General features: G+C 39.1%; 1 protein-coding gene across 1 annotated transcript; it reads left to right on the top strand.

Annotated features, from left to right (window-relative positions):
• On the top strand, nucleotides 1-25,030 carry LOC104162013 (GPI ethanolamine phosphate transferase 1-like; the record flags this gene model as incomplete). The annotated part of the gene is made up of 10 exons (XM_009700640.1): nucleotides 1-109; nucleotides 3,710-3,812; nucleotides 6,286-6,388; nucleotides 8,296-8,382; nucleotides 11,070-11,125; nucleotides 11,608-11,683; nucleotides 12,979-13,052; nucleotides 15,965-16,007; nucleotides 17,715-17,767; nucleotides 24,907-25,030. Coding segments are annotated over 10 exons (828 nt in total), but the record flags the coding sequence as incomplete, so codon positions are not given.
• Nucleotides 25,031-26,194: the final 1,164 nt, after the last annotated feature.

Genomic DNA, 26,194 nt, shown 5'->3' with positions numbered 1-26,194 from the left:
ATGTTGAGTATTGCACTTTCGACATATGTTGTGAGCAGTACCCATGACAGTCTAGAGAACAAACAGGGTTTGCCTGTATTGAATCAAATTATTAGCTGGATGACTCTAGGTAAGAACATCTTCCCTCCCAAACTTGTATGCTGATAGTTTGTGGGGTTTGGGGTTGGGTGGAGGGTGGTGATACTTTTTTATTAACATCTTACTTTTGCACATATTCCTTTATTTGACTGCTAATAGTTTTTCTATGTGTTGACTGTTCTTTGCTAAGTGAGGGTTTTTTCAGGAATGTGTTAGAAAATCTTCTAAAATATTAATCCTTTGTAGGTTTGTAATAAATTGCAAACAACCTTGATTCACAAGTAGGTTTATCTTTTGTTTTCAATATTCTGAATATGTTGAAGACCTCTTTTAGGGATATAATGGTATAAATTCCCTTTTTGTTTCGCTTGGAGCCAGATAAGGGTGATCTGAGATGTTCTGCAAGCAATCCAGTAGAGCTTAGGGAAGTAAGGAAAGGTTGTTACTGTATTTCAATAGAAACTTGAAGTTGCAGCTGATGGTGGAGACCCTTGGGGTATGGAAGTGCTTTTCAGAGCTGCCTTGCAAAAAATACCTGCGAACTAAGGATGCTAATACATATTTGATATCTGTTAGACTCTAATTATTAAAGAAAAAAACAATTTACAAGTCTATGGATTTTTCACCAGTCTAAAATCAAAATCTTAGGATGATTGAACAGAACAAATGTAATTATCACTGGGGTTACAGAATACAGTAAAGCAATATCTTTCATATTTCAACTATAAAATAATTTCTTGTCAGTTTTAGAAATCCTGGTTCTCTTTAAGGAAATGGATTCAAGATTAATACAACTGCTCATTATCAGTGTGTGTGAGCAATGCTCTCTTTGTAATGTAGTTTTCTTTGGAGTATTTTCCTTCCCATGATGCTTTCCTAACTCTTCATAGCCTGCGAAGCTGAGTGGGGATCTCTGTGTGGATGAATTCGTTGCAGTTATATAGTCAATGAAATCAATGATGTCCTGCTTGGCTTACTGGAGCAGGAATTGAGAGTAAAGGTTATCTTTCTCTCCTCTATAAGGGTGAGAGAAAAATATTTTTCATCTAAGAGATTATTTGGGTGGTCAGAGAGGTATAGAGTTATGAGGAAAAAGTATATTAGAAATTCTCTTTGCTGTAGGTGATGTTTCTATGGTAAAAATAAAGCTAACAGTGAAGTAAACTGTATGTACCCAGAAAGTCTACTTGCTGCCATGGTAGTATTGAATATTTTAGCGAAGTCTTTCAGACTGGAAATAATCATTTTAAGTGAGTATGATATACAAGGTACGAGCTTTATGTACTTGCTGAAATTGTTCTACATAATTAAACACAGAACTAAGCAGGTAGAAAGCTTAAGGCATCCAACAACATGTCCCCAATACTCCTGTTGGAGAGAAATGCCTTGTCACTACCATAATGACAACTAGCATCTGCCTTGTCACTAGTGTGTACCGCAAAGGTGGTACCATAAGAATTAAGGTACCAAGGTTCACTGTAGCTTTTCCAACGTTGGTGGCATTACAGGTGGTCAAACCTCCTCTTCATCTTTTTGCTTAGCTGTGGAAGAATGGCACTGTTACTGAACTCTCATTTTGCACCACTGTGTGTGTTTATATAACTGGAAACACAGTTATCAGTATCTATTCATAATAATACTCATATGAGTGTTATGAGTATGATAATAAGACTTCTGAAGTTTTCTAGCAAATTGTTCTCCACTCCCCAGCTATTCATTCTGATTAATATGAAGCCTACCTTGTTTAAAGTTTTAATTTAGGCCTAGAATTATTTTTTGAAGACAGACTGTTTTTTGGAGAGCCAGGCAGATGAATTAGTAATGGGTGGGTTCCTGCAGGCCTGTGTCCAGCTAGCTTTAGTCGTTACACAGTATGGTTTGTGCAGTGTACATTAACCACAAACAGACGTAAAACCAGGAAGCATGAAGTTAATCCAGCTGCTTCGCATGTTCTTCAGAACCATCTTTATGTGAGAAGGTATTTCTAAAGGAATGTATATTATATTTTAAAATTTTCATCACTGGAAATCTATCATAGCAACTTACCGAATTTTGAGGAATTTGGCATTGCAACTGTGTGCGGGGGGCACATACAGAGATTTGTATAGGTCAGCCAGAAACCTGCAGGTCTTTTGATGGTTAATATCTGATGTGTCACATCAGAGATGGAAGGGAAAGGCTTATTATCGCTTACCAGCCACTCATCTGTTCTCATCTATGATTATGCTCAGAGAGTGATACACATCTGATATGTTGAGTGTCATTCACAGAGGCTGGTTGCCATGCTGAATTTCTTTCCAGCCATTCTGACTTGCAGTGAGGTCCCTGGAGTTCCTCCTTGAGTTGGGCCTTCTTTAAGTAGAGAAAGCTACTAATGATGCTGAAAGGCTGGAGCACCCTTGAAATTAAGACATTTACTCTGATTGTAGCAGTGGCCAATGCTGAAAGCCAGGAAATAAAACACAATGACCCACAGGTTTTAGAAACAGCCTCATCTCTCTTTGGTATGTTTACTATGAATGCTAATGTATACCATGACAATAAGCACAAGTGAGCACTTTCCATTTATTATAGTTTTATTTCTGTTCCTTAATAGAGTGATTATTAATTATGACTTACTGTTGATGCAGTCTTTGATTCAGTAATGTGAGGGCACTATACCACAATGAAGAATCACAGCAATGTTGTTTGTCAGCACGCTTCTTTGTAAGCACATAAAATGTTCGTATGAAAAAGATCGGGTTTAAAGATTAAATCACAGCAGTGCTTCTCCTTCTCCCTTTCTTTACTTCAAGCACTGGCCACTTTTCCTCTGCTTTTCTTCCTCTTTACTCATTCTTCCAGTAGCCCATTTTCTCTCTTCCCAATTTTCCTCACCTCCTGCAAACTCTTGGGCCCTCTCCTCACCTGCAGAAGTTTCCCAGCTAGAGGAGTCTCTGTAGGGGCAGCATGGAGTCTGCTAACCAAGGCTCACTGGACAGCTGAGCAATGGACTGCACTAAGGAGCAGCATGCAAATCTTAAGATCCCACACCTGCATTAGAGAAACACTTTTCAAGTTGAAGACAAGAGACATGAATCGTGACAGATAGGTCCCCTGTAGTTCCTTAAATATTCCTGTTTTAAAACTTTTAAGTAGAGAAGCTAATAAGCTGATAGTTTCTGTGTCTTTACTACCAGTATTTTCAGTTGCATCTCAAAATGTGGCAGGTTTCCAAATCTAATCCAATGGAGCAGTGGCTCTGTAAATGCAGTCTTTGAGCTGCTGGAGATCCTCAGGGCCATGGAAAGTGGTTCTCAGAGTAGTATTAAACAGTCAAGTTTGACTGTTTTTTTGGGGTAGTGCTTCTGCATCATCTTAAGGAATTATTAACATCAGTTCTTGAGAAATTATAAAGGCTGTGAGGTAGAAAGCCAGAGAATTGAAATGATAGAGAACTGAAATGACTTTTGATAACTATTAAGCATTCCAAACATTGGATTTTCTTTAGCAAAACTTCTGAAAATAGAAGGGCATATACGACCAGTATTGAATTTCTGTATATAAAGTGTCAAGATTTGAAGAATGTTATCTTGTTACCGAGGGTGAAATGTTCTGCATGTAGTGACTGACGGATCTCTTTTTATTGCAGTTTCTTCCTCAATGTTGCCGTTACTGAGCCCCACATTTCTCTTTCAGCGACTGTTCAGCATATTGCTTTCCCTGATGTCCACCTACCTGCTCCTCAGCACAGGGTACTTGTTTCTTACTTTGTTCGGATTGGTCTTACATATGAAAATCAAGGGCTAAATGTGAAACTACTGAATCTCGTGGATGTTTCTGTTAAAGGTGTAACATGTGCTTCCAGCTGTAGTCTTACCATTTATCTCCTTGTTTAGTTTCCTAAATAAAATTTCATGAGAACTTCCATATTCCTCCTTGTATTATAAACACCGTTTTGTTGACATTCCTTTCAGCTAGACCAAGCAGTGTCTGGAAGGGTATATATTCAAACAGTCTTACACTAAACCCAGACTTTCTTATTTTGGTGCATGTCTTTTGTTGTTGTGGCATGTGCTTTTCTCCTCACAAACAAAAGGATATAACTTCTCCCCAAGCTGCTCAGCACTAGTGTCTAGTTATGGCTTAAATGATATGTGACAGGAAATAGGTAGCCCCAAAATGAGGGAAAATTTTATTCAGAGATTTTCATGAAAGTAAATTTTTTCAAAGGGATGCTAGTCCCCATAAAGGGTAGGTCTTGCTGCTTTTTGGATGAAAGACAACTCCTCAGAGCTTGTAACTGAAGAAAACACTGTCTCAGCCAGCCCTTTTTTTTTTTTCCAGACTCAGTAGCTCTTAAGAACATAATTAATGGGGAGTATAGGAGCCATTCTTTCTGCATCTCCTCCCACTTATCCTCTGGGTTTAATTACACTGGAAAATTAAGTGGAATAAAATATCTTGCAGCAGACATTTTGGAATAGCTGCCTCTTGTGGATATTCTTGTTTTAGATTAAGGAAATCTTTTTTTTTCTTTTTTTAATCTTCTGCCTCCTCTTCCTTCCACTTCCACATTAAGATTTTCATCCTAATCTTACTCCTGTCCGCACACACACTCTTACACTCAACCTTCTTAGCCTGTCCTGGCTACTGGATCAAGCATGAATGTTGTTCTCTCTGAGGCTGGTAACCGCCCTCTTTGTATTTTGGCCCTGCAGCACACCACTTAAACGCTGACAGCTCTCTGCTGTCTTCCTACAATGTTCAAATAGACCAATAAATTTTGGAACAATTCTTTTAAAACAAACAAAAAACCAACAAAAAAAAACCCCAAACCAAACAAAAAACCACAACCAAACAAAACCCCAAAACAACCAGTCATCATAAAAACAAGGCACTTGCTGCCAAACATACCCAGCATTTCTCTCCTCAGTCCTCTGTTATACCATGTAATGATAACCCAGTGCATTGCCCAGCTAATTACAGCACCTCTCTTGGTGCAGCGAGGTGGAAGTATTGGACCCAGCTGAAGGGCATGGTTGCATACAACCAGTTGTCACTGGCTTGGTTCAAGACATTCAATTTATAGGCAAGTGTAGACCACTGTGAGGACTGTAGGTATTTTTGTTACTGACAACCCAACCGTTGTCTTCGTGTTTAACTGCTTGTCATGCTGGTAAATAAAGCAGAAATGTCTACCCAAATTTTTTTGTGCCAGTTTGAAACTGCCCCGTACCTACACTAGTGGGGAGGCGCAACAGAAACAATACCAAGATTAACTGCAATGATTTTCTTATTTTTAGACAAGTAAGTGTGTGTCTAAGGAAAAAAATAAAAAGGAAAAAATTTACAATCTTGTCAGTATTAGTGTCACAGCCAGTGTCAGTATTATAGTTCTATCCTGAAAGAAAAAAAATCTGAGAGGCACCATGAAGTGTGACTGAGATGTGGAGGGCAAGGAGAAACTAGTATTATCCAATGACAGTCTACACCCCTAAGTTATCTGGACGGTTTAATCTCTTATGTAAGTACACTCATAGTTTGCTGTGTTTGAGTGCTGTAGGAGCCAGAAGTAATCCTCTGAGACTGGGGGTGTAGCTAGAACAGCTTAACAGCCTTGGTTAGAGCGTGACAATGCTGTTATTGCGATGCATTGGTATATAGTAAAGAAAAAGATATATCACTTCAGTGAAATGTAACACTCCTTTTATTATACAGGTGCCTGTCTCCTTGGAACTAGACTAAGATCACCAGAATAAGTTTATGTGATTAGGTCCTAAAGAGACACAATCTCTAGTTGCTGTCTAGATTGGACTGTAACCTCTCAGTTCCAAATAAGTCATTATGAAATTTTCCATTTTGCAGAAAATGGGTGTGAAATGTGATTTTTTTTTTCCTATTTCTTTTTAATTGTATTCCAGTTTTGTTAATCGTGGCACAAAGGGTGCTCATCCAGTGTTGTGACAGCCATCAAATGGGTGCAAAACATGACAAAGCTGAAGCAGCCTCTCTTTCTCCTAACTTTACCATTTAATTACTGTATGGCTTTAAACTTCAACCAACCAGCTGTGGGTACTCCTCAGAAATGGGGAGAGAAGGGAGAGAATGCCACTAGGTCTCTGGTATATCGTTTGTGTGAAGAAAAAGGAAAAGAAATATGTCGGTATTTAATGTTAAATAGTTGTTAGTGACTGCACTTACTATGATTATTATGTTACTCTTCAGGTATGAAGCTCTGTTTCCACTGGTGCTGTCTGGTTTGATGTTTGTGTGGATAAACATGGAGCAAGAGGCACTGCAGCACTATGGTCTTTCACTGAAACCAAAGGTAACAGCTCCAGATAGCTTTATCAGGTTAATTACCAATTTTATCTTTTTTTTTTCCTTGAGGATATAATAAATATTCTCAGTGATTTTCATAGAGCAACACTTTGCATTTCTTTAAATTTGGGAAGCCAGTATCAGCTTTTTTTATGAAATAGGAATGTGACCTTGTAAGAGAGATTTATAAGTTATGTTATTGAAGATATTCCACATCAGAGCCGTTTCTAGGAATGCAGGAGATCTTGGTATGTTCTGTAGGCTACAAAGCTCTGTTTACGAAATGTAGTGCTAATTCCGCATAAGGTACAGTAGATCTTTAGAGTAAGTACAATGTCGCTGTACTTTTTTATTATTATTATTCTGATAGCAGAGTCACAAGTGAGAGGCTGAAAAGAAAGAACTTGATTTCTGAAATGACCCATAGGAAATACCAGAAATCTTAGTTTGACCTTGTCCTTCCACTCTTTCTTCGAGGATGGAGTTTTGTTTCTGATTAGACAGACAAGGAGCCAGAGACTCACTTGGAACTAGCACCTTCTCAAATTTGCCTGGAGAGGGAGTTTTGTAATCAATGCAGTTTCTTTCATGTTAAAATTTAGTATGTTGTTGGCAATTTTCAGTGCCCATGCTGCTCTCACAGCTACTTAGCTTTTAGATTTAACAAACTGTGGCTATGCCACTGAATTGGTTAGATCTGAAATGCAAATCCGAAACCTGATACACCTGTGGTTTTGTGGTACTCATGCAAGGGAGATGATTGTAAGACTTGAGAGAGAACAGGCTTTACCAATTCCAAGCTGAGTATCAGAAATTAAAATGGGAGTCACTTGTTCTTTATGCTACACATAGTTACAATATCTTGTGTAAGCGTGTTTTATAGCATCTTAAGAGATAGAGAAGGAATCTGAATGTAAAAATGTACGCAACTGGAAGTTTCTAGCACAGCAGAGTCATGTGTGGGATATATTTTCTCTTCCACTCTGGAACCTACTCTACCTTTTGCATCTTGTAACAAGGCATCTGTGATGCTTGCCTTGTCTGATGGTGGTCTGATGTTCTGTTTGTTTTAAAATAAAATTCTATTAAAGCAGTATTAATCAATGATGAACACTTTATTAATAGAATGCAAATGAAAAGAATATAGGTAAGCTGTAATTAAGTTTTCTGTTGTCAATCCCTGTATGTCATTTGACTTTTGGCTTCAAGTGAAAGTGACAATAATGCCTACCCCTGCTTCCTGTTTTTAGATTAGAAAATTCATCTCTAGAATGCCTGTTAATATATGCCACAAAGTAAATCATGTATTACAGAATCCAGCTCAGTTCTCTGATGATGTGAGATTATTTTTAATTAAAATGTTGTCAGTGTTGAATGTCTATTACTTGAATTTTTTCTTTTCTCCGGTGAAAAGGAGATCATTGACCTCTTAAACTCCATGAAGACAATTTCTTTTCAGGTCAAGTGATATTGTGCTGAGAACTGAGTGAAGGAGATGGAGAATATTTTAGTATTCTTACTCACAGCATAAGTCAACTGAGGATAATTGCAGTCTTTTATTTCTGTGGGTTGTTATCCACATGTTCATGTGAGCAGTGGAAGTGCGTGTGTGGAGGAGGAATATTTATGATGACAAAAGATGATAAGTCTAAGGCATAGAAGTTCATTTTTAGTGTAGATAACAGCAGAAGTTTCACTGTTCATTTGATCATCTCACTTGTACAATCTTTTTGGCAGATTCATTAAAGTATAATGAAAATATGCGAAAGGTTTGCAGTCCTCATCATAATACTACTCTAATAACAGCTGATAGGGAATTACATTTATTTCTCATTCGCTTCAGTAAAAATATGGTGGTTCTATCAAAATACATCAGTTGATATTTGGTATTGATTTCTTCTGCTGTCTTTCCAGCTTGCTGCTTTCAACTTCGCCTATGCTACTGATATAACTCAGTTTCGACAGCTCCACCTAGATGACATCCGCAGGTCTTTCTTCTTTGTATCCTTTTGCCACTTGCTGCATTCTGGGGAAAAGATGGGTTTGTTTCAAAAGGCCCTGTAATCAAAATTTGTAGCCTGGTAGTCACTGGAAAAGAAGCTGGTGAAGATGATTGGACTAATCTTGCTCAAAAGACCATGGTCTTGTTTGTACGTTACGTTTTTTGATAAAGTAGTAAAAAATTCAGTACGAACTGCATTGTTTTGGAATCTGGCTCCTTGGCCACTTGGAAAAGTTTGGTCTCTTATGACCATTACAGTTGAGGTAAACTTTCTTCTAAGGAGTCCTGTTTTCAGTTGGTTTTCTTTTACTACATTTTGGCTGGAAAGAACTCATTCAACCTTCACAAATCAGTTGGAAAAGGTGATTAAAAATGAGAAAATAAGAATAACTTTAATGAGTATGGCAGTGTGTTAGGAAGAAAATGCAGGCATTGACCATGGCCAGGCAGATGAGATGAGAAGGAAAGTTCCTGCAGAGTCTTAGTGAAACCTGTTCCCAGAATCTGGCCTAGAATTATTTATGTTCACACATGGCTTCTGTTGTCAGAAATTATATGGGCTTGAGAGGGAAGAACTGGTTGTTCACTAACATGGTAGTTATTTTGCATTACTGTAAGTGAAACTAGGGCTGAATATTTTTTTTTAAATACTGTACAGACTTGATAACGTTGTCATCTTTCTCTTCCATCATGGGACTGCAGTTAAGTGAGAGGTATTGGGCAGCAAGGGTGATGGGTGTGCAAGTGGGAGAGAAATTACAAGCTGGTCTAGAACATATCGGTTTCTAGTGCCAGTGGGTTATCGTAGCTGGAGCTGGGGAGGGAGTTGTCTCAATACTGGTTCCTGCAAAGACAAGCTTTATAGTTCGTAGAATAACCAAATCTGAGGATGGATCACAGTCGCAGAGTCTGTGCTGTTGGAATTTGGGACAATGCTGTTGGACATTGGGAACCTGCAGCAGAGGAAGTGTAACAGATACCTCATTAACAAGGCAGTTCAACGCTAAGGAAGGAGGTAAAACAATTTGCTAGGTGTTGAACATTTGTGTTTTGCTTTAGAGTATACCTGAAAAGCAGCTGAGACACAGTAAATTTATTGATTTAATTTGCTATTTTAACAAAAAATAAGCTAACTTTTAGTAAAGCTACTGATGTCTGTCAGATGCTAAAAATTAGCCAAAACAAAAATCAAACAATCCAATTGTATCTCTTAAAGCTCTGGCATACTTCAGTCTAACACTTGAATGTAGCGCTACTTTAATCTCATTTTAATCTAAAACATTTGAATATATTTTGTTCAGCTCCTGAAAAAAAACACAATTTGCAGGTCTCCTTTGCAGAGACCAGGTGTAATACACACCTGCTCAAAAGATGTTGTGGCTTTTTTAATTTAGATGCTGTTTAATGTTTAGAAATAGTGATAATAGAAGAGAAACCATTTCTACTAAGCGGTCACATTGCAACTGTGACCCTGTGAGCTGTATATCTTAAGGCTCTCCTGAGGTTCCTATATAGGGCCTAAAACTCAGCATGTGCTGAAGGACCTTATAGCCTCATCTTCCAGAAGAAGATTCAGATTGCTTATGCTTAGCATTTTGATTAGACCTATGTGCTACTGGTATTTTTTTGTTTTATTGCAGAACTGTTGTTCTTATAAATCTTAACTGGCAGAACTGTGCTATGCTGTTAGACTGCTGTGTTACTAAACTTGAAATGATGTGATACTCTTGGGAAGCATAATTTCTTTAGTTATGCTGACCTGATATCCTTCCAAAATATTGCATGCAGAATCCCAACGATTCTGCTGAACAGTTGGTAGCAAATTGTTTATGCAGAGACTTAAATGATCCAGTGCAGGACCTATAACAGGAGTGGAAGGACCAGAGGGAGCTCTGTCGACAGCAGCTATCCTCACTTACTAACCCTCTGCCTGATGCAAAAAAAAGCAGTTAAAACCCATTCTTCGACTGAATGAGCTATAATGGGCTGCAATGAGCTCAGGAGGTAGAAAAACATCTTTTGTGGGCTCGTATAGCAGCAAGAGTTGTACCTAGAAGGAAAGGGTAGCGTTTTTATATAAACAAAAAACAAACTAACCTTCCAGCTATACAGATACTGCCAGAGTCATCCTCCCTCTCTCAAGTAAGGAAAAAACTGGGAGTCCTGTGTTGCAATGGGCAGACTCAGCATAACCTTTGGACAACAAACCTATGGAAGGGATAGCATATGAAACAAGATTTCATAGCCAACTACTTCTTTCACGGTCAGTTCCTCAATAAAACCATCTCTTCTGGTGTGCAGTACGTGTGCATATGTCATTACTTTCTGCAAAAGCATGTGTGTTTGAATGCACAGCTGGGATTGTGGTCCAGGGATGTTCCTGTCTTGCTAGATAGGGGCCCAGAAAAAACAAGCTGCAGCTTTCTGGCAGGGGCCTCAAGACAAGGCTCTAAAATCTTACCCAGGCAGTCCCTGTCTTTTAAAATTGACATAGTCATGTCTGAAATCTTGGGTAGAGCTAGATAATACTTTGGATTTCTTACTGCAGTATAAAGCTATAATAGTGGGTCAGCTTCTTCTAGTTTCATGGTAGGATTTTGAAAGTAAATTAGAATGAAGGGGGGAAGGTGCTTGTTTTGTTTTACTGCAGCCATTTCTGTGGTGTGTTTTCCTTAAATACATCTAGATTTTCTTCATAGTGACAGCTTTTTTTGGCACCGGAAACATAGCTTCTGTTAACAGGTATATTTTACTCATTGATTTGAGGCACAAGGTACAAAAAATTCTTCCTGCAGTTGGTGTACTAAATATAAATTTAGTTGGCAAAATCAGGGCAGCAGAATTAAAGCAATAGTCAGTGGAATAATTATAATTTATTTTGCCTCTGCTCTCTGTAACATGTTCCCTAAGAGCCTGAGCTTGTTGGTTACAAGGTTGTCTCAATTTCTATTAGAAGTTATTCGCAGTGTGAGCAGAGAGAGCTCGGCTGCTCACTAACAGCATGGCACCTCGAAAGGCACAAGCAGAGAAAAATTGTAGAGAAAGAAAAGTGAGGTAGGCAGTCCCTGCTAATTTAATATTTGAGCAGGAGATGAGAAAGTTTGAAGCCTTGTTTAAAAATGCGTATATGCACAGTGTGTTACAGGGGTAACTAAATGCTCTGTTTTCTTAATGGACAATGCCATTTCAAAGATAGGTTGTAATGTCTTTTCATGTTTCTCTAGTTTTGATCCTGCATCTGTCTATTGTTTCGTGACTGTGTTCAGTCCCTTCGTGATGGGAGGCTTGCTTGTGCTGAAGGTTAGTAATCTTACCTTAGTGTAGTTCTCTCAAATAAGTGTTTAATAAATAACCTATCATGTATGTAGTTGTTTGTAATTTACAAAAACATATATATGTATTTGAACTTCATTAGCCTTCTTAACCATGTGTGAAACTTTCAGCCTTTGTAGTGTTTCTAGAGACAGATCCTTCTGTTTCCCAAAAGAGAGAAGCTAAAGTGCATGGAAGTATCATTTAACTGCATTAAATCGATTTATTGTATTAAAATGGAAATTTTAAATGTTGAAAAGACTTACATTATTTAAAAAATTAAAAGCTTTCCCTGTAGTATAATATGTACAGAAACATTGGGAATATATATATTCTATTAGCTCTATCTACATTACGTTAAGTACAGACTTTGAATGCTCTACTGATAAGGCCATTTTACAATGAATTTTTTTTTATTATTTTTAGTAGTCTATAAAAGATTGGATTGCACTTCTTGTGTGCAGGCAAGGTGCGGGAACTCTTTTCTAATATTTGAGTAAACAATCTGCCAGAGGGGTAAAGAGGCAAACACGAAGGGAAACATGAAATTTATGGATTATTGCTAAAACGAGCAGAATTTCCTGCCTCTGCCTTTCTGCTGCTTCTGTCCCAGAGAAAGCAGACTTAAGTTACAGGTTTACTGCAAGGCATAAGTCAATAACACAGACCTTCTGGATGCAAGAGAACGGTTTTAGCAGTGCATTTACATTACTAACTTAAGGATTGCAAGTCAACTTTGGAAAGAGCAAAAGGCAACATTCATGTTTCTAACTTGTTTGTTTTGTTCTTAATTTACTGAACTGTTTACATTTGCTTAACTTGGCTTTGGAGGGGCAGTGTGATCCTTGCCTTACTGAATACATTCTATATTCAGATTTTTTTGTGGTTGAGATGAGATTGTCCTATTATGCTTGGAGCTGTGCAGCCTGTCACACGAGATATTGGATGTGAATAGTTCTGTCTTCTAGCCCTGTTGAAGTATTTATCACTAGTGCTAAAATGGATAAATGAAGTGAGGATCATTAATGTGTTTTAATTATAGTTTTCCATATTGCCTCATGGCTTATTTCACTGCAGTTCAGCTATGACCACGGAAGGGGCTTTTTATTAATTTACAAAATGTGCTTCCTGAAAAATGAGTTTCTACCTTTTCTTGCCAGTATTTTATTTTTGTAACATACACATTCTGTGATAATTTCAAAAGCAAGAAAATGTTTCCACAACCTGCCAGGTTGTTTTGTAAATATGGCTATAAACCAAAATGTAGCTTCTGTTTTAAACAGGTTGTAATCCCGTTTGTTCTGGTATCATGTGCTTTCGAAGCTGTTCAAGTCACAGCACAACTGTCTTCTAAGAGGTACAGTAAGTGCTATATTTCTTTATTAGTAAGGGTTTCAGATCTATTTTGCAAGAATTCAGAATTGTCAAATCCCAATTTAAATTTAAAAAAAACCAGTAGATCACATTGTTACTTTTATTTGTTATTATGGTTTGGGTTTTTGTTCAGTGATTTTTGCAAGCTCAGGAATTCTTTTCTTAGTGATAAATGAGTATAAATGGAAGCATTGACCCTGTCTGAAACAATCAGATATTTAATATTCTTTGACAATACACAGAAAGAGCACTTTTTCCACCATAACGTAGAAAAAGAGCAGAATTTAAAGTCTAATTTTTGTTTTATATTGCATCTCTGCTTATAGTATAATATTTTTAGAATAACCCATTTATAATATAACCAATTTATAGCTTTGTAGCACTGACCTCACCACAAATAGCATTTTTTAAAAAAAAGAAAAGGCTGGATGCCCTGCCATTGCAGTTCAGTGCTTCCCAGGTGTGTTCAGTATTAAATATTTTTTGCAGTAGGACTAGATGGCTGCTAGTCCTTTTCCCATCTCTAAAGACTTTTCAGAGAGCATGTGAGATGGGTGCCCAACCTCACAGAGTACTGTATTCAGACTTGAAATACCTTCTTGCTTTTCACTGTCTCAAGATATTTTTGTATTTTTTTTTATTAGCCCTCCCTACCCCTTTCAGTGGACCCAGTGCACATGACCGAATCCTCTGCTCATCATGTGAAATTACGAGTGGCGCTGAGACAGAGGAGGTCCCTGTCAGCCACATGATTTTGTCACTGTGGGATGTTGTGTGGGGTTGACCAAAAGTCTTGCTGTCAGTGGCAGGGGTCCGCAGGGACTCTGTCCTGCATATTGCTCAGTGTGATACCCTCTGCCTTTCTGTTTGTTTTTGTCCTGCCTGTGCCCTGCCTGTTCTCTCCTTATACAAGACCACCCTGTGCTGACGAGGGACAGGGCAGCCTGAAATCTGACTTCTTGTTGGAGGGGTGGGCAGCACAAGGCTCACCATCCCTTTTACCTTCTCTGCCTCAGCTGTGTGTGCAGCATATCTGGGCTGTCCCTGGACCCCCAAGGAAGGGTATTCACCCTTCTCACTAAGGCTTATAGAAGAGCAGGGCTGCACTGAGGAATTAGGGGTTTCTCAGAAGACCAGCTCGCAACTTCCATTTCTAGGGCTCAGGCAGGAATTAGGGGTTTCTCAGAAGACCAGCTCGCAACTTCCATTTCTAGGGCTCAGGCATCATAAAGGTCAGCATTTCCTAACTTGTGAATGCTTGCCTTGGCAGCACTAGTGAGGTTGCAAACTTTTATGGAATGTGCGTCTGAGTGTGTGAGAGGGAAAAAATATCAGCTTTTTAAACTAGAGGACATGAGTACATCTGTGCCGCTTTATAAGGCTGTGCTTGTAACTCCGGCTGATATTTGTGCTGGCTTCATTTAGCTGTGCTCAGGTAACAATAGCAGTGATACTGCCACAGCATCAGCCTGGGAACAAGGCAGAAACCACAGGACGCACCCAGGATCCCTGGAGAGGTTGTGCTCTGATTGTCAGCACATCCTGAAGTCTGTGCTGTACTCTTTATTGCTATTGCTGCCCATGCTAGATAAATTAAGCCATCACAGGGTACAGTCTTGTCTTTGCAATGTGTAAACATGCCCTGAAATTAGTGTTGTCCTTCTGTTGTGAAAGGCTTGCTGCAATTCAGAAGGGCAAAAAGATTTTTGTGATTTGGACAAATTGCTCCTAAACTCCCCATTTACAGATTAAAGATTTTTTTAAATTATTATTATTTTTTGCTGTTCGTGGGGAACGTTTTGTCAAAATATGTTCTTGGAGCTTGCCTATGAAAACAGCCCTCTAGTTATGTGCCTCCTAGGCACTACAAGATTGCAACATGCTGTATGAAGAGCCATAGGTAAGTGGAAAGAAACCTTTCAACGTGTCTGAGATATTGACTCGATATCAGAAACTTCCTCATCAGGAGACATTGGTATGGGTGTCCCCCCAGTACATGCTTGTGCAACGCTGCAGCAGGACATTTTCCCAAAAAAAGCGTCATGGATTTATGATGGTAGTACTTATAAATTAACTGTATTCTGGTTAAAGACTTTTCTGTTAATGGGTCAGCTGTTTGCAACATTGCTTCAGTGTCATTAACTTAGAAACTAGTTTTAACCAGTTATAGCAATTGCTTTCATGTAATTTAGGATTTACATAGCTTAATGAAAAGAAGATTAGGTTAATGGGGGAAAAAATAGCTCTGCATGCTCCCTTCTGGTTCCTTTTACTGAGTGCAGCCTACTTTCCAGTAGTAACATGCTGCCTGACGGAGAGGCCCCTGGCTTTGGGAGCACACCACCAAAATGCTGGGCATTCCCAGAGCAGATTACAGGCACCCAGAGATCTGGAAGGGAGACGAGCACCTCCTTTAGCAGCCTCCTACCCAGCAGGGTGGTTGTCAGGATAGGACCGATTGGCTCAGGTATCTGTCTACCTATGCCAAACAACTTTGCTCACTCTTGAGTCCATCTAAAGCTGATTTAGAAGCTTCAATTTGGCCTAACCGGCACAGGAGCTCCCTGCACCATGAATGGGCAGGTGCTGTTCGTAAGGTGCTCTTGTTCTCAAAAAAATGACTCGTGTTAGTTTTCTCTGTTGCAAAAAACTCTGTTAATGTGAAATGTCTTTTTTTCAAGCAGGATGGGATTACAAATGCCAGATGTCCTAGTCATATATTTTAACTGTTCTCTAATACATTAAAATGTATCCGAGTGATTGAAAGGCAGGTGCAAGAAATGACATCTTATTTTAATTTCTTTATGGGGATTCTAATAAGCTTTATAACATCTGTGGCCATAAATAAAGGTTGATGGTCTGTTGTTTTGTTTTTGGTTTTTTTCTTCTTTGTAGCCTTTTCCTCATTGTTCTTGTGATTTCAGACATTATGGCTTTGGTAAGTTGTTGCACATTCTCTTCAAGTAAGATCAAGAAGCAGAGGGTTCTCCTAATTCCATCTAGAGAGATCTGAATTTGTTTCAGACTTCAAAGTTTTGGTAACTAGGGCAGTGAATTGGTTTGAAATACTAGCATAATTTCGAGATAAAACTCCTCCGATCACCACTCTTTGAATTTCTTCTAATTAATGCTTTTGAAGAAGCAGTATTCTCACAATAATAAGAGACAAAAATGAAGTAATAAGTTACCATTCTGAGTTTTTCATGTGCTTTCCAATCAAATTCCTAGGAAGAATTTAAATAAGAATATCAGTTTTAGCTGTGTGCATGGTTTAGTTAATTTTTCAGGAATTTTGAACCTTTTGTTGCACCACCTTCCCTTGAAAAAGAGAGGAAAAGGAGAAATGCGTTACCCACCAGCTCTGTTAGAGCTGTCAGAATCCAGGAGATCAGCAACATCCAAAAAGATACGTTGTGCCCTTTGTAATAAGCTTTTAGGAAATGCTGTCTTCAGAAAGCTTGAGTCCACAAACGAAGCTAGCTAAAACAACCCAAAGGTGAACAATACCGCAACATAATTTTTACAGATTAAAAGTACATTTTCGTTGCCCCGTCAAACTGTCTTCAACCCAGCAAGCAATGCCACTACGTGTCAAAATGTAAACAGAAACATTTTCAAAGCAGCAGGTAGAGCTGGTGTTCTCACTTCGTATGTGCTCTTTTATTTTCATCCCTTTGGAGTAAGCATTCCTCATGTGATTTCCTTGTACAGTGTGATCTCTGGATCTCACCTGACAGGAAAAACAGCAAGTAAAAGACCAAATAATGACTAATTTGACTGTAGAGTGAGAAATGGAGAAGGTATAGTTCTGTGTGACTAATCTGATTTTTGATAACTTCCAGAGGAAAAGGATTAAAATACCAATAAACCACACTCATAGCATTTCACTAATAAAATCAGTCTAACTAGACCAAAACAAGAGTGCAGGCATGTACTGGTGTGCTGCAAGCCCCAGTATATCCAGGCCTTATATCTCACATATTCTCCTGTTTTGGTTTAACTATTTTAAAATAATTAGCAAATATGTACTTGGTGTACAAAACAAAATATTACCAAAGAGGTTTGGTATGCAGGAGCTGTGTGTATATCAAGAAATGAGAAAGTTGGCAGGAAAAAAAAATGGAAGAGAACGGGTTTGTGGTCTTGAGTCAATGTGGCCACCAGCTTGAATTTGGAGGATTCACTAATAGACAAGTGCTGTCTTCTCCCAACATTATTTCCGTTTTACAGGTGGGGAACTGACAGAGTTGCCTAAAGTAATTTGTGGCAGAATTCCATGAAAACAATATACAGCCTTCTCTTTGGCAGTAGGCATTACTTGAGATCCCATTATTTCAAAAAATAAGGTCGCATGGCTTTTCTTATTGAAAAAGTTCTGTGCTGGTAATCTTCTGTTTCTTGCAAGCCCAGTGTGACAGAACTTAGTCCATCTTTAGCTGTTTGTGTTTGATACCATGGTAAATCTATTTCTGGCTCCTAGACTATTCTTTACTTTGGTCCAAATGAGCATTTGTGGAAAGGTCTTGCCCTTGTTCTACTTGAAGAATTAGAAACTTAGAGTAAACAGCCTGAAAACATGGATTTTAATTTTCTGTTTCAAATTGTGCAATGTTGATGTACTAATCAAAGTTGTTTTATTTCCTAGCATTTTTTCTTTTTGGTTAAAGATTATGGAAGCTGGCTGGATATTGGAACAAGGTACAGTATTTTTTTGCCTCCATTGCGTTTTTGAAGGGCTCATAGGTTAATATTGTTGTTTATCTACTCAGAACTCTTGTAATTTTTTCCAATTAGTCTCCTTAATCAAATGCTTCAGTGATGTTCCCCATACTTAAAATGCATGTGCATGCATGTGTGCATGCATGTATACATATCCCAAGCTAAAACTTGTGTCTTAAAATCTGTGCCAGAGCAACATGGAATAAGTAATGAATCTAGCATGGCAAGAAATACGGTTAGTAGGATTTGTTTGATTTCTGAAGAACAGTAATTAGACAAAAAATATTTTAATCACTGTTTTGAATTTTAATTAGTTGTAATCACTGTTAAAGTAACAATTTATCTAAATTGTTAATTGTCTTGAATCTAGTTAAGCCTCCATATAAAATCCTCTGTAAATTAATGAACCTTGTGCAAATACATTGGTGGCTACCAAGACCCATGCATTTATCCTCCCCCTAGTTGGGGAAGAGTAAGTCTGTAGCATTTAAACATAGAAATCACAGCTAAAATGAGAGAATTTATTTTGCATTATGAGTCATACTAGCCTCCACAGTATACATCATGGGGTAGATTTTCGACTGTGCAGTCTTATTTGTGAATAGACCAGAAATAACAAATACAGGGAATACACATTTCAGATTTACCTTCCCTGAGTTGTGGAAATAGATAATATGCTGTAATAAGCTTAGTAGGCAATGTGTTGTTAGTAATCCAGCCAATCTGGTCACTTGACACTGTTATTTAAACAGAAGTTGAATAGTGACCCATTGTTAATATTCTGTTTAGTTTACATTTACTCTGTGCTTTGCTGAGCCCCAGCATTCCCTCCAGTGCGTGCATGCGTGTACACACGTGCGCACACGCGTTCTGCCTGTTTTCTTTGGAGGTGCAAATTCCTGGTTGTAGCTACCTTTCGAAGGTTCCTAATGGGAGGAGATACAGTTAGATCAAATAGTGGAAACCATGCTTTAACATCACACTTCCTGGCTATGATCAGTTCATGGTAAATCAGATGGCCTCATCCTTTGGTTTGAATTCCTATGCAGATTAATAAGGATATTAAAGACCTCATAAAAGCTCTGTTGTGCTGGGCGAGAAGCTTCTAATTGGGAGTTAGCAAGCAAAAATATAAATTGTTCCAAGTACCCAAAAACTTCCTCTCTGATATATGGTCTTCATAGGGTAGAGATTTATGATGGTGATAGATTGTTGGATCCATTTCAGCTGGAAGTTTGCCTTAACCCAAAGAGTTTAGGGGAGCTCATTATGCAGAACCATAATTCTGCCTCTCCGTGTCTGTGTTTTGAGCACTGAAGAAAGCACTGAAAAAAGTCCTTTCAAAAGAGTAATTTGTGATTAATTTTTAATGAAGTAATGCACAATGCTCAGGCAGCCTTAAATTTGTTAGTACTTTACTTTTGAGTGCTTGACTTTGCCATCTATGTTATTTTATTGTAGTCTCATTATATATGTTTTATATGTGTGTGTGTATATGCACATAAGATAAAAAATGACTAGGTTGCATAAGAAAAGAGATGAAGCTATAGGTGCAGAGCTGAAGCGGTCCTGCTTTTACCTAGCATGAGCAATATTTTGGCACCTGAACCTTCTCCTCTGAGCAGATTTGTAATGTATGATCCTCAAGCTTGGCAAAATTAGCAAGCAACAGCAGAAGATTTTTTTGGGGGTTTTTTTTTCTTTGTTTGTTTATTCCTGAAAGGGAAGATGAGCATCATGGGGTTTTGGGCAATTCCCAAAACCAGTGGGAGAGAGATACTAACATGGATCTTTCCTGTCCTCCTCTTGCAAATGCAGTGACAGCTCTGTGGCATTCCCATTGCAGTGTTGTCTGTTGTTGCTTTGACAGCAAGGTTTGAAAATATCCCACCTCAGTTGACATTTTAGGTCTTGCCAAAATTTTCCCAAGAAGGCTGAGTCAGTTAAGGAAATGATGGTTCTCTTTTTTCCAACTGTTTGTGTCTCGGCAAAACCTGTGTAGGTTTTCATGGAACAGAGAATAGGAACACCCTTAGGGACAGCTGCTGTCATTTTTTTTTCCCCCTTTTTTTAATAGGAAGTGTGTGTGTGCACGCACGCAATTATCAGGGTTCATTTTATATTGCTAATTACCACGTCATTGAGATCACAGGTGGAAAAGCAGCAATTTAATTGGCCAGTGAAGATTCATTCCTCTCAAGTCTGTCAGAGACCAAGTGGTATACATGCCACGTTTGCTAAGCTTCTGATGTATGTTGCCATACTCATTCTTTTTTTGTGGTGATTGCTTTCCATGGATTTTCTAATTACCATGCTTCAAAACTTTTGTATGTCCTCTTTCTTACTAAGAATGTGCAAGTTCAGTAGGAGACCCTTATTAGGTAATATGTGGGTTTTCCAATACCATTGCTCAGAAGTTTCATGTGTAGGAGCTGCTTTTAACTCCCTTGCGATAAAAAGACAACCTTCACTGCTTTTTTTATGGTGATGTTTTGTTTCCTAGTGGATCTCTCTCATTGTTTGGAAGTAGGGTTTCATACTGAACTGACATATTTCCTTTTTTTTTTTAATTTCACCTCTAACTCCTGGCTTTTACTTTTCATTCTGCCATGCCTTAACCACAATATATATAATTTTACCATGCCTCATACCTGCCTTAACAATGTGATGTCTTTATTCTCCCGGTTGAATTCACCATGCCACTTCAGTATTGTCTTTGAATGTAAAGAGACTTCTACTTTTTCCACTCTTCCAGACCATTAATGAAATGCTGAGCAACAACAGATCCAACCTTCAGTCCTGTATTACCACATTCAGCAAATTGTCAGCACACCATTGATTCCCTCCTCTCAGTAAATTATCAATTGCCATAAATATTTATGGCTTCTTAGAAAGTTTTAAAGCCCCTTTGCTTAATGGTCATGCCAAAATCAATGTGAACTTGTTTTTCAGAGAGTGCTTCTCGTTGTTTTGATATAATAACGGGATAATAATCTTGCAGTGAATGCAGAACTCGTAGCAGTGGCTTACACAAGCTTCTGAGGTCAGCTAACCTTACTCTCTACCTTTGTATCTTGAGGTCACCGTAAATTGCATCATGTGCCCTAGAAGAACACACCATTACATTTCATAAAAATAATAATGCAATTTTCCTAGTATTTTTGATGTATCAGTGTGTAGTACATGATCATGAGAAGACTGTTCTGACAGATTCTTTTATTTTTCAATAACAGACAAATGGAATAGCTAGCTTTTTGGTTTCTTTGTCACTAAAATAATTTCTTTATGGCTTAGAAGGTATGTTTGTCTGTATCTATAGATCTCTATAGATAGATATAGCCTTTAAAACCTGCTATATCTATACCATATATGCAATTTGTAAATAGCTGTATATCGAGATAGTCAAGATAAACCCTAAAGCTTCTTTATGTAATAGTATTAATATAGTTTTATACAGACACATACTCTACTACTTCCTTCCTCCCTTTATAACGGTTGCTGGAAAATAAAGATACAATCTTAACTGTTGTTCTGCAGTTTCAAAGTTCAGGGGACATGGATTAAGCACATGAGACTTGGAGGGGGGGGGGATGTTAGGTTTTGGGATAACAGAATCGATTTCAGGTTTGGGATGCTGGGGCTTCTCAGTCTGACTATTAAATTTTAATTGCTATGGTAACTTACTCCATCTTCCTGTCTTTCCAGCTTCTAATCAGGTCTGCCATTTTAGGAATTAGCCTGTCTTGGCAGAAAGCCATGTTTTGGAGCAAGATCGATTCCCCCCCCCCCCCCCCTTTTTTACTGATCTTTGATTCTTGTCTTTGATTAGTACTTCTCACTGATGTACACTCAAAGCGAGGAGATGGTAGTACCTCATATGTTCTCCTTTTGGTTCCTGACCACAGAAACAGGTGTCTTCCTTCCTGATAAAAAATTTTTCTAGCACCATCTTTGCTTGTTGACCTTGATCCATACATAGGGCACTTGCTTTTCCATTGAACAGTGCTGCCTTACCTTAGATCACCTGTGATCCCCTGCACCAGATACCTCTTCTCTACCATTACCTATCCCTGCCCATCTCGTCCTTTATAAGCATTGCCCCACTATGCTATTCTCTTCTAACCGTTTAATGTTTCTTTGTCCTCCACATGGATCTAACTTGCCTGGAGCCTAGAATCTTGCTCCTTTTTCTTACTAGCTCAGGTTTGATTTCTGATGGAGGAAGCTTGTTTTGAGAATTACCTCCTTCACTGTAACTACAGATCCAATCAAGGTGCAGTTCTGGGTTGTACGGGGATCAAGATTCTGCCACTGCTGTTGTGGCATGTACCTGTAAGAGTCTTGCTTTGTTTGTTTGTTTAATTACAGCATTACCCCAGCCTGAGAACTAATTTACCAAGCAGAGCTGCCTGCAGGCAGCAGTACCAGTTGCTGATAGCCCCAGAGACGCTGGCTGTTTGTAATTATGTGACAAGTAGACTGAAATTGTTTTTAATTGTGCTGTATGGCAAAATAGATAAATATATTTCTTTACTCTGAACATCTGATATTTTAATAAAGGAGCATAACTATTCAGCCTTTTTGCAGTATAGCAAGGGAGAAATATGTGCAGCACACTTCTTTACGAAAGTACGAAGGACCCAGTCCCTCTACTGACAGGTAGCTAAGCAGAGTTTGTGGAGACTTTTTTCCTTTGAGAAGGCCTCTCTTTATACCCCCCAAAATCACGGAGTGGCACACACAACACACATCTGAAAATCTCCTTTTGGGGCAGACAGGAACTCAGATGTCTGTGTGAGGACCATGCCGATGGCAGCAAGTTGCTGATCCTCTGGTGACTGTCTCAGGCTGTCTGTAGGAATAAAGACAGGGTCTTCATTTGGCTTCTGATTTTCAGATTTCTCATTCAAACTTTCTTTGAAAGCTAGAAGGAAAGTGGTGTTGCTACTTAGATGAAAAATTACAGTTCTGGTGCCAGGTGAGAAGGAAAGCTGAGGTGTTACCAGTAATGCATGAGACGGTAAGCCATCCAGCTATTTACCAGAGTGGCTGTTCCCTTAAGAGCCATGCAGACTTCTGTACCTGTGGTGCTTGTACCGTCCCCAAGGGCACATTATGCCATGAAGATAACTGCAATGACGGTTTGACTTTCAGTTGGCAACATGTCCTTTCCCGTGGAGAACTGAAACCGAACCTGTAACGCACCCAGGTGGACTTTCAAGGACAGCCCTTGAGGAACTTGTGTTATCTTTGTTATTGTAAATGTACTGTGAACTACAAAGTCCGAAATGCATCGTCCAGGTGAAAGCAGGCTTTGTGCCCGACTTCATGCTCTCGCTGTGTTTTCTTACACTTCCCCACAGAAACAGGGCAGGAGTATGGCTCTCGTAGGCGTGCCGCTCTTCTTAGCTAGAGCTGGAGGGGGGAGATGCTTATAGGAAAGGCATGTTGGAAAGATGGTTCCTGTCTGATATTTTAAACCTTGAGTTGTTAACATTAGTGAATATTTTCAGTTGTGCTGCATACAGGTGGGAGTTTACACAGCTGCAAGCTGCAGACTGTTGGGGTGGATTATGCTTGTTGAAGTCTGGGTCCATTTATGCTGGTGGATTTTTGTAATTGATTTCTTAAATGTATGTATTTTGAATAAGGTATTTGTGAGAAGGTTTAGTCAGACTCAACTGAAACAGAAAAATCTTGTAGCATGAATCAAGTCCCTTTCAGTGTTCTCCATCTACTTTGGTCAGACCACAGCTCCTTTCATTGCTGGTATCCTGGCTGTAGAAAAGCTCCCGTTCATTAGTGAACTTTCTGGATTACTTTTGTTCTCTCACCCTGGTTAGCAGCCCAGCTTTGTTAAGAGCTTGTGCTTCTCCACAGAGCTAAATTGTGCTAGACTACTGCCAGGGTTGTCACAGTCTCGGGGTCATGAGGATTGATAGTGTCAGTATTATGAACTTTACTGCTCTTCTGTGGCTGAACTCTCAAACTGAATGAGTCCTCTGGCAGAAATTCCAGGTCATTAAACTGGCAAGTGCTCCTTGGAATCCTTTTTTGGGACTAAACTCAGACTTCGTTGAGTCTGAAGTTACCCTACTCGTCCTATGAGCCATCTGCTTTGAAATAGTGGGTATGGGTGCATCAGGAGGAATGGGTACCTCTCATGTCAGAACAGCAGTACCTTCAGTAGTCCCAGGAAAAAACCAAACAGCTGCACTGGATGCGTGATGGACATGGGTGCAGCTGTGTTTCATCTGCAACCCTAGCCTGAAATGTCACTGGATTTGGAAAAATTGTAATTTCTTAATGGCTAGTGGTTCACATTAACAGCAGGTTGATTCAGACATTGAACACAGGATGCTGAATATCTAGGTCCAGCCTCAGTCTGACCCTAAATAGCTTATCTGTAACGCCAGTGAACATCAGGGACTAGAATTTGAGCAAGTGGAGAACAAATTCTCTGCTTGTTATCCTTTTAATCTTTAACGATAAGGGCTTCCTAACCCAGACGCTGCATCGTCATATTGTGTTTATTAGCCACTCTTGCAATCATTTGTTCCGTCTCTTTGAAACCATGTGTTACCACAGCAGAGAATTCTGTGATTTTTAGAAATGTTGAGTGAAAAAGAAGTGGGGTTTTTCTTAAAGCTGCTTGTCACTGGAATAGTGTTTTCTCTAGAAAATTGCACTTCAGCTGAGATAAATATCTGAGTCATCTTACTACCAAGGAATGTTTACCTGATGGCAAGTTCTCCCTAGATTCTGCATTATCAGTTCACAGCAAATGGAAGTTTTGCAGTGGCTTCAGTCACATACGTTGAATTATCCACTTGAATGAAAAATACACCCAGTACCTCTTATTCACTTGATAGACACTCAGTTGTGTTTTGTATTGTCCCCACCATTTTATTTTGTCACAGACTTTGGGTTTTACATGATGATGCTGCTGTAATAGTTGTCTTCTAGGAGCAGCATATATAAAATCACATACTAGGCCAATAATTAGGCCTACTTAAAAAGAAAAAATAAATATTCAGAGGGTTTTTTATGTCATGGGTTTTTTTACTGTGCAAATTTGCATTTTTCTCTCACTTCTTTTGTTTGTCTCCTCCTTGCAGCATTAGCCACTACGTTCTGGTGATGTCGTTAACCATATTTATGATGCTGATGAATGGACTGGCCCAGCTGCTAACTACACAGAGACTTGAACTTCCCAGAAGGACTAAGCACCATTCCACGTGACAAAGTGATAAATGTTTCTGCCTTGTTCCAATCTTCAGGCTTCCTCTGAACCAACCTTCACCTCTGGAATGTAAATATAAGTTAATGGACTAGAGTGCCAAAATCCCATCCAGGGATCAGAGTGCTCTTCTGATACAGATTAAATGCTGTCCCGTGACTGAGGTTTGCATTTGGAAATTGCCACTTAGACATCAATGGGGCTAAAAAACCCCTCAGCTTTATTCTCCCAAGTGTACATATTTCTTGAAAATAAAAACAGCCACAAAATTATTTTTAAAAGAAATAGGAAGCCATCTTTTGGGGGGTTCTTTGGTTGTTATAAATTGTCTGCCAGCTGTTTCTCACCCATGCTCACTCTCATTAGGAATCTGCGAAGTCCTAGCTTCATTTCATGTCTCGCGTAAGCATCTCGCAGACTAAAGCATAAATGAATTCAGTCTGGGCAGATCACTGATTTGTATGTAGCTGATGTGGCATATGCATTTGAATATCTTTGAAACTGGCTGTGCTTTTTGCAAGCTGTGTCAATGTGCAAGTGAGAATACGTTGAGGCAGGTTAAGACTGGTGCGCTGTGAGGCTGTTGCTGTAAGACAAGAGCTTTTAGCTAACTTCGGTGTGAATTGCTGGTGCTGAGCCTGCTCTCCTGCTGCCTCCTGTGCTTGGGGGGGCTGAGCAGTATGCCACCTCAAGTAATTGATTCAAATGAAAAGGAACTTGATTAAAGAACTGTAAAATGGCATTCAATTTCCCTGGTCCAGCTTGTGACAGGGCGGGCAGGAAGGTTAGGGCTGATTGTTTCAGTGGCAGCCCAGAGTTAGATCAGCATAAAGAGATCATGAAACTGCAGCTGGAGTTGGTGGTTTGCATAGAGTGATGCCACACGGAGGCTTTTTTCCTTTGTTTTCTTGTTTTCCTTTCCACTTGTGTTCTGTTCTTCATTACAGGCGTCAGCCTGCATAATGGCTGTGCCATAAATCAAGTGCAGATACAAGTCCCTTGGTTGTACACTGGGTACAAGTGAGAGCAAAACGCCGGGGTGCTTAGAGGCTCTGCTGTTGTGGATGCTTCTGGGGACGTAGTAACTGTAAATCCATTGCATGAGGCTTTGAAGTAGACTTGTAACTTTGTAGCCCTTCCAACTGCAAGCATTGACTTCCCTACCA

The sequence above is a fragment of the Cariama cristata genome, unplaced genomic scaffold (genome assembly GCF_000690535.1).
Source record: "Cariama cristata isolate BGI_N322 unplaced genomic scaffold, ASM69053v1 scaffold1015, whole genome shotgun sequence".
NCBI lineage: Eukaryota > Metazoa > Chordata > Aves > Cariamiformes > Cariamidae > Cariama > Cariama cristata.
This window is presented reverse-complemented; position numbering and strand designations above follow the sequence as displayed.